The sequence below is a fragment of the Cygnus atratus genome, chromosome 2 (genome assembly GCF_013377495.2).
Source record: "Cygnus atratus isolate AKBS03 ecotype Queensland, Australia chromosome 2, CAtr_DNAZoo_HiC_assembly, whole genome shotgun sequence".
In the NCBI taxonomy this organism is placed as follows: Eukaryota; Metazoa; Chordata; class Aves; order Anseriformes; family Anatidae; genus Cygnus; species Cygnus atratus.
In genome coordinates, this window is record NC_066363.1 from 65834338 (window position 1) to 65849914 (window position 15577).

At 36.7% G+C, this 15577-nt stretch overlaps 1 protein-coding gene across 1 annotated transcript in view; it reads right to left on the reverse strand.

Annotated features, from left to right (window-relative positions):
- MYRIP (myosin VIIA and Rab interacting protein) overlaps window positions 1-12575 on the reverse strand; it is a 177588-nt gene extending 165013 nt beyond the window's left edge. Inside the window, exon 1 of the mRNA XM_035568846.1 lies at window positions 12466-12575. Within this exon, the coding sequence (XP_035424739.1) occupies window positions 12466-12575 (110 nt within the window). The remainder of the gene's footprint in view (window positions 1-12465) is intronic.
- Window positions 12576-15577: the final 3002 nt, after the last annotated feature.

A 15577-nucleotide genomic window follows, 5' to 3' on the forward strand; every position in this document is an offset into this window, starting at 1 on the left:
AAAGGTGGTGTTGTTGGGCTGTTGCTCAGTGGTCTACTGCAAGACAACACAACTGCTGAACCCCAACAGCTTCAATTGTCATTCCCAGTAGAGGTCAGTACTGCCTCTGAGGCACACCTTACTTAACACAGATATATCATACTGGGGGTGGGGAGAATTTTCAAGCAACATACATGTCATACAAAGTGCCAATGCTATCAACTTGATCAGGGACAGGTAGATCAAAATAAAGCACTCCCAAAAAGTAAACAAAGTGAATTTCTCTTTTCAGATGATGATACAGTTGCCGTCCTCTCTTATGAAACTGAGTCCTAAATTGATTAAATAAGCTTCTGCATGTTTTTACATAACCAAAGGGCAGAAAGTCTTTAGAGTGCTTGAGCTGCTTCCTCAATTGATTAAAGACAAATGAAATTTGAGAGAATTGCTGACCAGGTGAACACTCTTAGAGCCTCATGGACTGTGCTAAGGACTAGAATAGTGTTTTTTCACTTTTTTTTTTTTGAAAGAAAAAATACGTCTTTTCCATACTTATTTTTATTCTGAACACAACAAAATAAAACTAACAGTCTGCAACTTAATAAAGTGTTCTGAAAATGTGAAGAATTTAAATATTGTTCCTTCTTAGACCCAATACAAAACATTAGAAGTACATTTTCCAGCAGTTACTTACAGACTACTAGATTACTCTAAGCCAGGAAAACCTGTTACAGCTGGCTGACCGATGTGCCATCCAAAAGACTGTATTTTACACTATTTTAAGTGTACTAATGTTAATTCAATCTAAATGCATAGTCTGTCTGAAAGTGAGCCACTTGAGAGACTCTAAAGTAGTTTTTCAAATTTCAAGTTTTAACTCTCCAAAGATGCAAAGTCAAGCCCATGTTCACACAAAACAACGAGGTGCATGTTTGACTTGCTATAAATCTCTTATTCCCAAGGCTGTCAGTCCTCTTCCACTTTCTTACCTGTTCTAGCACTCTGAAGGCACTTTGACAGTGTTGTTGTGCTGATTATACAAAGTTACATATAAAAATAGCAATGAATTTTTAAATGGCAAAAGAAATGAAAGTCCAGATAGGGGAAGGAAAAACAACCATTAGGCTACTGTACTGTGCCTGCTAAGGCACAGACAATCCACTAGCTCTAGACTGATATATAAACTGTTTAAGAGTTCCATTTTGAACTTAAATCCACTCTTGCTTTCACACAGACTTAACCATCTATCACAGAACAAAGCTGTTCACTGGGTAACTAGGTTTTATGTCATCATTAAAGAACTGTTTTCAAGAGCAGGAATGGGTAAAACATGAAAGCGAAAACTATGATAAGTTCACAGTAATTTTAACTAATTGTAAAATGAAATTTGTCTTCATCTAGATGACTAATTAACTATACTTGAAATGTAAACTTACATTCTACTCAGACTAAGTGCCTCTACCTGTAATAGCAGAATAGTCATAAAGCAACATAAAATATTTGAGGCATATAGAAACTTCAAATGATATCTTACAGCTTGAAATAGATTTCTTCACTAGTGACAGTATCATTTAGATTACAGCCTCCTATCTAACGAGATACTGTGCATCTGTCATAGAAGTATTCCTCTGTTTTCCTATTAGTTCATAACCCATTAAAATGAAGTTTTCAAGATGTATAATCACAGCTAACATCTTCCTATCAAATGAAGCGACATTAATTCCAAAGGCAGTTTCATTCTTCTGTGTGACCAAGAAAGATGGCCACAGGTTTCCCTCCAGGATGCTTCACAGCCTAGATGCAGTTACAAAGACCTTAAAATTAAACATATTTTCAAAATTCCTTCTCAAAGCACACTTTTATTTTTATAATAATAATTAAAAAAAAAAAAAAGTAAGAAAAAAAGAGGGAGATCAGAAACAAGAAACTCATCACTTCCTGCAGATTCAAAACCATAAAAACTATGACAGTGGCAACAGTACAGAACTACCCTCCTGTTAATGAACAGGCATTCTATTGATATGCAATGGTCCCATGCTTTCTAGTGTTATGCTCAGAGCAAAACCCAGAAGTCTTGATGTATTGATGAAAACTAACAGGTGTGTAGGGGGAGAAGAGAACATGCCATCGGCATGTCATCAGCAAACATCATTGACAATGTTACAGAAACCAAGTGATAGAGATTGTTGTTCCATCTCACTCAAAGTGTTTCTAAACAGCAGAAAGTTTGTTTAAATCTCTGCCACCTCTAACAACCTTCTCTGCTATGTTCTTTTTGATTTGATAGATTTTTTTGCTTTTATCTGTATAGAGATTTATATATTTTTCTTCACTGAATTTGTATAGTAGTCAAGAGTAAATATAGTAAAATTATTTTAGTATTTTAAATTTTGGTAAGTACCATAAAGGGAAACAGAGAAACAAAGCACGTTTGAGTTCACAAAGTTTTCCTGAAAGCAGATAAGTCACAGCTAACAGGAGAATCAAAGAATTAAAGTAATAAAGACAGAGAGACATAAGCAAATATATTGACCAGTAATAATTAATTCCAGTCAAATATAAAGGAACAGGCTGTTTCACAATCTTATTTGATGTGCAGTTCAAAGACTTTTTGTAGCCTCAGACACAGAGGTTACCACCTCTGTGGTTACGCACCATCTGCAAATACGATTAACAGTATATTAACAAATTACCCTAAGTTCAATTACAATGAGAAGTATTAATCTATTGTAACTGCCCATATGCATACTCCTACCCCAAAGTAAACAAGAAGCTCCTTACCTCATCCCTCAAGGGTAAATTACAATTACCTCACATTTATCATGGGGTAGAAACATATACTCAGGTAGTACCCATTACAACAATGTTTTGTGATACATTAATTTTCATGCCATCCTCAACTGATACAACAGCTGATGTTTGCATGTCTAAAATATTAGAAGTGCAAAGATCGAAGTGTTAGTTTATGCTATTTTAAAAAGTAATTTTCACAAAGGTATCAAAAGCCAATACATTTTATTTCACGTGTTCAACCAACAAATGTACCTACAGTAACAAAGCATCTCCAAAGACATTTCTGAAACAACATTTTGAAAGCATTAAAGTGTTTTGACATTTGTAATTTTCCCACACATGTATACCCCATTTTTCATTTAGGCAAAAATATTCACCAATTTCGTTTAGAAAGAAGAATGCTGAGAATTTTGCCATTTGTAAAAAGAAAAATAATAAAAAAAAAATCTCCCTTTAATATACCCCTTACTTCAGTCAGCTCTGTACTCTTCCCAAAGTTGTCTGGCAGTCCTTTGAACTCACATAAACACAGAACATGCTTACAAACAATAAAAATTGAACTTCCCCATAGCTAAATGTTGTGAGATTTCTGGAAAGCAAGCAGATCGCAGTTTGTAACAGTTCACTTTGAAATGTGGTAGAATGGTGAAGAATCAAGCAGAAGTTCTATCAAACTTTAATTTCCAAAGCAGCTATCTTTCCATGAACTTCTCATGACATAGGTTCCTAGGGTCAGGACAGGTTTCTAAGAACTGGTGTCCCATTCATTCCAAAGCTCATTTCTAACGCAGAGCTTTAAGAAGCTGCGTATGACAACTAAAAGTTGTAAAGAACTTGAGGGATGAAGTGTTAGGCAAAAACAAAGTTACCATGTCAAATTTGTTAAAATTCACTTTCACCTCCACTGATTCAATAGCCTGGGGAAGATCCTGTCACACTCTCCCTAATCTTCAGCATAGTGAACAGTGACATAAATCACTTGTTTTGCTCATTCTAATACAGTGATTTTACCTTCTTTAGGTGTTTCTTCTACACCCTACTCATTTATTTGCCATGCATATTCTGACAGGCTTTCAGTTCCTCATAGGCTTTGGAAAGGATATGTTAAGGAGTATTCAAAATTCATCTTTTCACAGCTAAAACCACTGTCAATAGGAGACAGCTCCACTCTGATTTGAGTGCATGAAAGCAACTCAACATCACGTCTCTTCCACTCTGACATCTCCCTGGGCGACTACTTACACATGTTCTTGGTTCTGCTCTCAACCAAGGGCAGAAGAACTGGCCACAAGAAAAGACTAGGGCTTTTCTATGAACAACGGACCAGAGATTCTTTGAGTCTTATCCCAAAATAGTAGAAATTCAAATTGTTGCAAAAAATAAGAGTTAACGAAGGCAATGATTGTCCCTTGATTCACCACAGTAGTTCCTCTGAACTGAAACATACAGTGAATACAGTTTAAGGCCAATATTACTTTCCTTAAATATATTATCTCTAAAATATTGAAGTACTTTTTAAGAATGGTTACTGTTTTGTAGGTGGAGGGAAGTCTTTTACTTTTCCAGATATGACGGTTTCATAAATATTTCAAATTGACAAACTTCATAATGATGAGCACTTTCTGATTTTCTTGAAAACCAAAGGCAAGTATATTTAAGATAGGAAGCCATACAGCTTCAGACAGATCCATAAACAGATTAATGTGCCACAGGACAGGTCTACAACATGTTGCTATAGAAACTCATAAAAAAAAAAAGTCCCTTCTAGCATCAAAAAAATGCATTTTAAATATACCACTTCTTCCACAACTGAACTTGGTACTTACTGCTTGAAAGTTGGTGAACATTTTACAGAAATGTATTTTGAGCATTTATGTATCAGGAATTCTAGTAAGGAGAGTAAGTCATCAGTTACAATATGTATCACTTGTTTTCATGTTTATTTATATTTTACTGTAACTTAAGTAAATATTGAAAGTTTTATTACTATAGTAACACCTGAATAGAGAAACCAACAAATAAAGTAGACCTGTGTAAATAAATACTGTAAGTTGAACAAGACTTTGACCCATAAAGCTTTTTTTTTTTTAATCCAGGTTTTATCCCTGAACTAGATAAAAACACTCCTTCAAAAAAGCCATAGGTTTCATACAATGTATCCACTGAACCTTGATGCTTTACACCAGATATAGGCCTTTTAATCACTTCTATAATTGCAGCAGCAATCTCTATTTTATTTCATGCACTACAGTAACAGCTATTAGATGTCATAAAAAACAAGCCCATGAAGTTAAGAGGATCCAGTAGCTGGATCCCCACTCCACAGTATTTATTTGGCTTTTCCAGCTTTGGATCTAATCACCCTTCCAAAGTGCAGATGCCTTGTCCAGAACTTCCTCCTCTGGAGAAAAGCCCTGAAATTCAGCTGCCTGGGACCTGACACATGTGCTCTTCAACATTCTACCCAGCACTGTAACAACCGATTCCCAGAAGGTCACCTTTGCAGGCATTATTGTTTTCAGTTTTCATCTTCAAGAACATCAGATTCTGTATAAGCTACTTATTTCCTTTTCATAAAACCTTACTCATTACTTTAGATAGCCCAACACATACACTAATCAAGATATTTGGTGCATCTCTCTAATAACCTCCCTGCTTGCTCAAAAAAAATCAGGCATCTCACAGGAAAACTTATTCTCCAGCACTCCGTTTCATTTAGTGTCCATGAGGTCATCCAACCTTTCCATCTTTCTACTAAGAAAACAAGTTTTCTTTACCAAAAGGTTGAATGTTCCAGTGATTACATGCTAGAAGATGGGCTTTTCCCTCTCTTAGGAAAATTATCCACACAGCAGTGCCAATGTGAGACTAGAAAATTATCATTTTTGGTTCACATATTAGCATTTTGTTCCAGTACAGATAAAAAGATGACAGACACACAGCAGACAAGCTCAACTTTCAACATGATGTTTGCCCAGATCCAGGTAACCTCTAAAGGATCACAGAATCATAGAATCATCTAAGTTGGAAGAGACCTCCCACATCACTGAGTCCAACCTCTGACCTAACATTAACAAGTCCTCCACTAAACCATATCACTAAGCTCTAAATCTAAATGTCTTTTAAAGACCTCCATGGGATCAAAAGCTCGGAGTTCAGGGAACAACGGGAGACAGAACTCAAGAGGTCCAGAAGGTTCATCTTCATGCCCAAAGTGGGATCTAGAAACTGATGGTATTCAGATAGAGCTTTGAATAACCCATCTGTTGTGGTTTAGCCCGGCTGGCAGCCAAACACCACACAGCCGTTCGCTCACCCTCCCCCCTCCCTCTCCGGGATGGGGGAGAGAAACGGGAAAGTGAAGCCTGTGAGTTGAGATACAGACAGTTTATTAAGACAGGAAAAAATAATAACAATAATAATAATAATAATAGTATTAATAATAATAATGTGTATGAAATAAGTGATGCACAATGCAATTGCTCACCACCCGTTGACCGATGCCCAGCCTATCCCCGAGCAGCCGGCCCCCCCCCACCCCGGCTAGCCACCCCTATATATTGTTCAGCATGACGTCAGATGGTATGGAATACCCCTTTGGCCAGTTTGGGTCAGCTGTCCTGGGTCTGTCCCCTCCCAGCTCCTGCTGCATCCCTAGCCTGCTCGCTAGCAGGACAGAGCGAGAAGCTGAAAAGCTGAAAAGTCCTTGGCTTGGTGTAAGCGCTGCTCTACAACAATTAAAACATCAGCATGTTATCAGCACTCTTCTCATCCTAATCCAAAACATAGCACCCTGCCAGCTACTAGGAGGAAAATTAACTCTGTCCTAACTGAAACCAGGACACCATCCTTAAAACCTTTAACACTGATTCTGTGACTTCTTCAACAACCTCTTCCCTCATCAGATTCCCTATACTAACTCATGAACATTTGTACATTTTTCCCATGAACTAACAATAAGCTCTAATAAAGAAGTTTCCAATAAATTAAAACCAAGTGGCATATTTAAAAAGATTAATCATCTTGTTTCTTCAGAAAAAAAGCTGAAACACTTTCTCTGCAAAAGACACTTAATATATAATATTTTCAACAACTATTTTCACCATGATTAGATTGTACAGACCTTACTCGATATTCAAGAGAACATCCCTGGCTGCCAGTGCAGGGCTGCTAAGGTGAGAGAAGATTAATCCTAATGTTAAGTCACATTTAACAGCTTAGACTCCTCATACAGAAGATATCAAAGATTAAATATTGGTTTTACATTATTGCCATTCATTACCACTAGGCATGCTCACTCCTTTTAGCTAAACTATGGCCGTTAATTTGACAGGTCATAACCTGTGACGATGACCAAATTATCACAAAAAGCTTGCAATAAATTTTATAAACTCTCTGCAAAAACTCTTTTATTAAATGCATGCCAACAGACCATTCAAATTTGGCACAGATTGAACAAGCATCTCTAAAATTCACTAAAATTAGGCTTCTTCCTTTTTGCACCATTTCATAAAGATCATCTCATATTTATTCACCCTTTGTTCACCAACATTTCCTCTCAGCCAAGGCTGCATTTGTAAACACAATTAAAACAGAAGACAAAATTCCCATCTGGAATTGTCTGTATTAAAACACTTGGCACAAAACTCAAGAAAGACAGTTTGGGGAATGAGGTCCTGTATTTGCCAAATAGCTTGTTGAGCAGTTCTGGCCACATGTTCCCTAGAGCACCCAAACAGCATTCAAATAACAAGGACAGACATTGTGGGTTGCCACTACAGTCGAGCAATGGAGAGCACAAGTGAGTATGTCCAAGTGAGCGGTGCAAAGCTGCTTTTAGATATACCTAAGCATAAGCTGTTCTTTTTGGAAATACAGTGGTATTTAATTCTTAATTAGGCTACATAAATATGGACCTAAACCTATACCTTCAGCAACTAAAAGCTCTTTGCTATTAATTCTAGACTCTTTCCAGAGCCCTGATTTCTCTTCAGTAAAGCACAGGCTAGGTCCTACCCCACAGTCAGCTGCAGTCACATTCTCTGCTCATAGGTGGAGCAGGGACCATTGCTGAGCCAGCGGAACCAACCCACTCTTTGAACTAGGACCATCAGCTGTTAGAGCAGGGAGCTGGGGGCAAACCACAGAAAGAAAAGCTACAGAATCCCAACTCAACACCGCTGCACTGCATGTGAACAGCCATGTTGTATCACTGTTGAGATACCTACTTCCTTGCATAATTTCAAATACAGCATAATTTGACTGCAAGCAGCACACTGGGATCAATGTTTCTTGAAATTAATGACAAGTACCAGTTTCTAAATGCATTTTAAAGCGCATCCTTAGTGACTTTGCAGCCAAAGCAACCATTATCTGGCTTTTATTCAGAATTAATCCAGGTATTTTATATATTCCAGGTATTTTAATATATATAACATATTAATATATATATATATATTATTATATTATTATATATTATATATTATTATATTATTATTATATTATATTTATATATAGCAATATATTAATATATATTATATATATAATCCAGGTATTTTTATATATTAATCCAACTATTTTTTGATAAGCAACTTATCCTGACCCAAGAATACTGTTAAGGGACTTCTGTTAAAACATTAAGTATCACTGTTTAGAGAGGGCTACAAAATAACAGTATAAAGCATCTAGTAAACAGATGAAGTTAATGACGACTCTTAACTCTGACAGCCTGCATTACCTCAGAAAAAGGTTTCTTCGCATTTTGGAACATTATGTAGCAAATATAGTGATAATTTATAAATAAAGTTGTCTTGCTCTTAATCTTGTTAATGAACCTTTACCTCCATGAAACAGTGGTACTGCCCTAGATATATCTAATTTTGTCTTAATAGCCAAAGCAGTAGCAAAACAACATATTAAGTTGCAGCTACAATTCTGATGAATCATCATTCATTGTGCTCAAAAATAAATCTAGGTAGATGAGTGCTAAGCTTATGACAGCTCAGCACAGCCTTGCATTAGAGAAGTGTGCAGCTGTGTTAACTTGAGAATAGCAAAGATCATCCTTCCTCAAAGGAGCAAATTGTTCCAAGCTTTTTTTACCATAGGTAGAGAACGCATTTGTCAGGACAGCCCATAAATAAGTGCTAACCATTTTCCTTAGCACTGCATGGGGCCTTGCTCTCGGAGCTAATGGGAAGAAACAGATATGAAGTGGTATGTTACAGCCTCCTTCACCAGATCCCTTGAGGAGTTAATGAGCAGGCACAGGAAGCAGAACTGTGCCTACCTGCTACAAAATATCAGAATTCTGGAGGGGAATGCTCTTTGCGCTCTGTCCATGCTGTTCACTGGAGCGAAGGGCAGGCAGACTGACCTTAGGAAATCCCTTCTGACAAGAGGTATTGATCAGCAGTTCACTTGCTGGAACTCTGAAGCCTGTGGAGAAGACAAGACCAATCTCCTACTCCCTTTTCCCCAGGAAAACAGCTTTAAAATGGCTTTGTTTGGACTGGAGGGGAGGAGGGAAGAAGGATAGCTTTGTTTTGTTTTTATTCAGGTATTTGATACATCTGCCACAGGAAGAAGGAACAAGAACTGATAAGCAAAATCAACAGATAGCTACCCAAATGTCAGACTTGGTATTTTGCCCGTTTGATATGACTCATGGACAATATTTCTATTAACAGAGGTTAGGAGGAGTATAATATTTTATCCACTACAAGACCCATGACACATACTGTGCATACGCTGAAGCCTACTGTAGTCTCTACTGTAGTCTCTTCTGAATAGTAAACTCAGTATCAGTGCAGCACCTATCCTTCAATCTGTCCACATGGACAAAACATAACAAGTTAGGAACAGCTCCAAGCAGTAAGAAAATCCATCACTTTTTCTTGTAAATTATTATTTTACTTTTTAAAACATTCTTACTTCACAGCAGTCCTGACCTGAAACAAATGGACTAGCACATTGATAAATATAACAGTACCATAAAAACAAAACCAATGTGGGAATATATTTTGCCCACAGTGGAGGAGACCATAGTGCACCTGGATGATCTGGAAGATTGTTGCCTTTTATTTGTTTCCATTTACTGCCAGTGCATTCAATCTCTTTTACACAACTGTTTGTGTAAAGAGGCCTATCTCACAAAAAAAACATTTGGCTTCATAAGCTCTTATAAGCTCTCCTGTGCTGTTTCTTTTCAAAAAGCAAACTGCAGACACGACACAGAAATCATACAGAGCAAAACATTAAAAGTTCAACCCTCATAACAGTCCAATCTTCCTCTTTGCTCACTCAAATACATGAAGTCTGAAATTCAAGATTAAAAATAGATTGTCCATGAGAAAACAAACCACTAGCATGTGCAGTAAATTTACTCTAAAAGCAAATTATAATAATTAGTATCCCAGTAGCCAACAGACAGCCTGTAGAGCTTCTATGATAGAGGTGAAGTACACAAAGCTGTACTACCACAACCCAGTAAAGAGCATATATGCCAAGCAACTCAAACTGATCACCTACCTAATTGTGCCAGATCTGCCTGGTTTGCCTACTTCTGATTCACAGAAAACCAGGACTGTCTATTTACAAGACTGTGTTGTAATTTTAGCCTCAATGACTCTGGATGATTACACCAACATTGAAGTAAATAAAAACATAGCACTACTGCCAAAGAACAAAACCATCACAATCAAAATAGAAAGATTATGGGTGAACAAGCAACAAAGAATAATAAATATTATTGATCTGATATCAGGCTGAGAGCCACAAGGGATAAAAAAAAAAACAACTTGCACTGACAGGAAGCAGCAAGGCATGACAAATCAACCACACTAATCACTAACTATATGCAGTTATCTTATTGTTATCTTACTATTTTTACTCCACAAAATATACAGGAGCTGGTCTGATAACACCAACACAAAGTGAGGAGAAAGATTTAAACTAGAGAACCACTGTTAACATTTCTTACTGTAGAGACTCAACTCAGCTTTGCAGCAGAAAATGCAAATGATCAGTGTGTCTTCTTGCATATGTTACATTTCATTTCAGTATTTACACAGCACCCATGTGAAGGATGACAAAATTATATTACTATATTAGTGGGAGGAGAACTTCAGTGTGCACAGGTTTTATTCATAAAAATACAAAAACAAGAAAAAAACAAAAACAAACAAAAAAAAAAAAAACAAGAAAGGCCTTTGACTTCCCCCCAAACCCAACTTTCACGGAGTTGGGGTATTGCTTCAGTTCTTCTCAAAAAATGTATAAAGTCAAACTTCCCCAGGCTCTGAACTACTACCTATGCTTTAGGAAGGTCACACATTTGATTAGCAGCACATCTATGAAAGTACTCAGACAGAAATATACAGTTGTCTCCACACGTTCATTATATCATTTTGTTTACAGAATACATAAAAATAAATGAACATGTAAACAACTGCAATACTGTAGAAGACGTTGGTGTCTAGCTCTGAAACAGCTGCCTTAAAAGCATCTGCTGGGAGTAAAGGTAAACTTCAGTTCCTGTGGCATGTTATTTGACTCTTCAGCTCCTGCTAGCAAAGCAAGACCAAGGCTTTCTGATCAACTTTCTGTGGGCATGCCTTACATCCTCCCCTGTCCTTCTCTCACTAGAGGATCTAGTTGTATAGAATAGGCAAGATGCCCAGTGCTTGCTAGCTGTTGTATGCTTGCTCCCGGTAAGATTAAAAAAACAGAAGTCACACAAATGAGGCAAGAGAAAGCCCCTGTACTCACTTTCCTTAACCTGTCTCCATAATATCTCTCAGCTTTACTGTGAAGGACTAAAAAATAAATAAATAAAATTTAAATAAATAAATAAATAAGTACTGTCCATGACAAAACAGACAAGAAAACCCTTCTGAATGCCTTCTTCATCTAGTCTTTCTTCCCTGCAGCAAGTTTGCACTACCAATCCAAGCAAGAACTATTACAGCACATTGAAAATTAATCAGGCTTATGCTGCAAGTCTTCTCTCGTTTCTGATGTACCAAGCAGTTTCAGAAAATAACAGAAAATAAATGACAAAGACAGGATTCCCCTCAGTTCGCCATTGCACATATCATATACACCTAGTTTCATATTGATTTCAGTCATCTTCCTGCTCTGCTGACTTCAGAATGGTGCTATATAATAAAGAAGCAGATATTTGTGATTAGTAGTATGTGCATTTGCTAACTATGGACAGGGACTTTAGACTGTCCCAGGGAAAAAAATAAAATACCATGATGTGTTCAAAGAAGGTATTAAACAAATAAGAGATAATTCAGGAATATATTGTTGAAACTACAGGAAAAGTAATGCATCCAATTCATGTCTCTGCCAGTAGCCACCCTTGTCACACACAGAAGTTCCAGGGCTGAAAAAGCTACCTTGCAATAAGTTTCATTTACTTTCTTCTGGGTTGTTTCTGCTTGCAATCATTTTGTGTTTAGATTCCTGAAAGCAAAGTTAAGTTATCAGTATAATGGGTAGCATCCTACTGTTTATTTTGGGGGAAAGAGATGGGTTGAGTTTCTTCACCTTCAGATGTTTGCATACAGACAAAGTACCTGAATAAAAGAAAAACAGGCCAAAACAGCTGTGTTCTCCAGCTTCCCCACAGAACAGTTTGTAATGGTCCAAAACAACTAATATTTCTAACCATGTTTTAAATCTTACCTCAGCCTTTCTTCTTCTTTCTTACGAAGGCTGAAATCTCGCTGAACCACCTGCAGTACATGCTCAGCTTCTTCATCAGTCAAGCCAGAAAGATCCAGTTTTCTCCCCATTATATGCTCTGCACTGGATGTGAACGACTATGAGGAATATCTGAAAACAAAACCAGCAACAAAATGCAACATAAATTGAAAGTACTGATATTTTTCCTGAGTGTGTTAAAATCACAGGTACATCTCCACAACACAGTTTCTGCCATAAATATTAGAGAAGAAAATGATTCACTGCAGAACTATTTTTTTTTAAAGTCCCATGTGTTGAAAGCAATCACCCTCAATTTTAAAATGAAATGCAAAAGATCTATTATTTGTGATATTAAATATTGAGAGAAGACTGTAATATTGCCCTCAACGAGAAATACATTAAAATGACTGAACTGAAATAAGGTTTAGAAATTTCTTAAGATTTTATGTCAGCAGTTTGCAAAACTGTTTGCAAAATGCAACCCCTGAGACTGTGCATGAACCAAGAACAAATTATTCTATAACAATCACAAGTGTTTTGTACTACCAGCTAAGGATCAGGAATTATTTTAAAACACCATAGAAAAAGAGTAAGCATAGACATTTTGAACACTTTTCCCAGAGCTACTGGAAAGATTTAGATGTCCCTACCACCACAGTATCGTTATTTCCCCTTCCTGTGAAAGGCGACTGGATAAAAAAAGTGGTCAATGTTATGTGTGAATAGAAGGTATTATGAAGTTTGAATTAGAGCTTAGTCCATTTATTTCATTAATGAATTATCATCAATTTGTTCCAATTTATTTTCTCATGACCTAATTGTGTTGAAAATCAGTAAATTCACCTCTATGAATTAATTTCTACAATTTCATTTATAGAGTTATTTGGGCAATTATGAAGGTATCCATCTCCACGTTAAGTTACAGTTTCAGAAACAGCACAGTTTTCATAGTTTTTGTATGAGCTCCTCATAATATATACGTAATAATTAAGAATAAAGGTTCTTATACTGTACCAAAGAGGTAAATATTACTTAGCATCAAGTAAGTGTTCCAAATAATAAAGTGATATATACAAACTATGGCCTACCTGTACAGACTAGCATCTCTTTGATTCACTTCTCACTGTTGATTGCCAGCATATATTAGATGGGGAAAATTTACACCTAAGTCCTGGGATACATGTGCAGCCCCTCTACCTCTGATTTCTATGGGTTGGCGAAGACTTGATCTCAGGTCTATTTAGAGTCACCAGATACTATACCGTCACTATACATACTGATTTTCATGTGTTTTATTTACATAGAAGACTCAGTCTTTATTCCAGTATTCCATTAACCTCTAAGAAACTTGGTTTTTGCTTTGTTTTGTTTCCTCCAGGAAATTATTTTTCTTTACATTGCCAAATCACCTCTGATCTAGGAGTATCACAGGAGGATATAAATATTTATAAACAATGCTCAAATATCTTTTTCAGTAGATCCAGATTATGCAATGGAAATATACAATGGCAAGCTCTCTATAGAAAGAGCTACCAGGAAAACAAGTCCCACCAAATAGTTTCTCAGCCTAAAATAAATTCTAGCCTTAATTGAAATAACTTGAAGGAGGCTGTTCAGATGTTTGCCTTCATTATTAATACTTCTTTACTAAATATCAGTTTGAATGCAAAAGTTACGCTCTCAGAGAAATTACAGTGAATAATATAATTCCCTAGAAAACTTCTTCTCAACAAATTAACACATTGTAACAAGAAAGCCTAGGCTTACAATACTTGATTGTGTATTGTTTGTATAATACTCTAAACTTAATACTACTTACAGTCTGGTTTAAATCTAATTAAAACTTCCACATTGAAAACATTTCTTGAAATTAGCCCCTTCTAAACAAACAAAAGAGACAAACCAAAATAAAATGTTTTTCTAGAAGTGCAAACAACATTTCTGCATTTTAAAACAGACAAGAGCATCAACACAAGAAATGAAGACAAGTAATACATTTCCTAGTCACTCATATGAGAGCTATGCTGCTTGGACTTGCAGTCTCAGCAGAAGATTAGCATTACATGAGGGTGGGAGAAAAAAAACACAAAACCCCTCCCCCCCCCTTTTTTTTTTTTTTTAAGTACCAACAGATCCTATGTATGACAGAGAGCCACATTACAAAGTTAATTATGCAAATGGTCATACTGAGTATTGTAGAACAGAGATGTCTATTTTACTTTAATGCTGCAGTGAAGAAATCCACACTAGCAAGGCTGCAGCTGGACACTGGGTCCATTTCTGGGCTCCCAAGCACAAGCAAGATAGGGACTTACTGGGACAAACTCAGCACATAGCTACAGAGATGGTGAAGGGCTGGAGCACCCTTCATGTGAGGAAAGGCTGGAGTGCTAGGACTGTTCAGCCTGGAGAAGAGATGTATCAAGGGGGTTTACAGTGTGCATCTGGAAGACATCCCTCCAACACCCTGGCACTGCAGACAAGAATGCCCTACATTTTCCACTTAGGAGCAAATTTGCATTGAGATTTCATGCAATTTGACAATGCAGTATCCTTTTTGATTTGAAATGTTGTTCCTATGCATTAATAAAATGTGATACTGGAGGAGCCAATCTCATAAACTCATTCAACCCAGCTACTTGCAACTGAAGTATTTCACATAAAATACTTTTCCCTCGCCTGTTCTCAGTTTTAGAGTTCACCAAACTGAACACCAGAGCTTTTCTACTTTGCTCAGCTACTTTACTACTTCAGGTATTTTTCCAGGTAGAAAATTGAGAACAAAAAGCATGCTAGCAATTATATCTTTGACTCTGTCACCAACCAACACATCTTTATGAGTCCTGACACCAGTAGACTGTCGGGACTTAAGTAATCCTGCTCAATCTGTCTTGTCGTTATAGTTGGGCATTATATCAGCTTCTGCAGAAGCCTTCTAGAACCATAAAAATTCTTTTTTCTAACCTTAAAGGTGAAGATTTTGACCATTTAACATGTACAAGACAGAAGACAAGCACTTTCTACACAGCAGAGATCCTTCACTGTAGTCTGTATTTAAAATAATCATAATAAAAGTTTTGCTTAATGTATG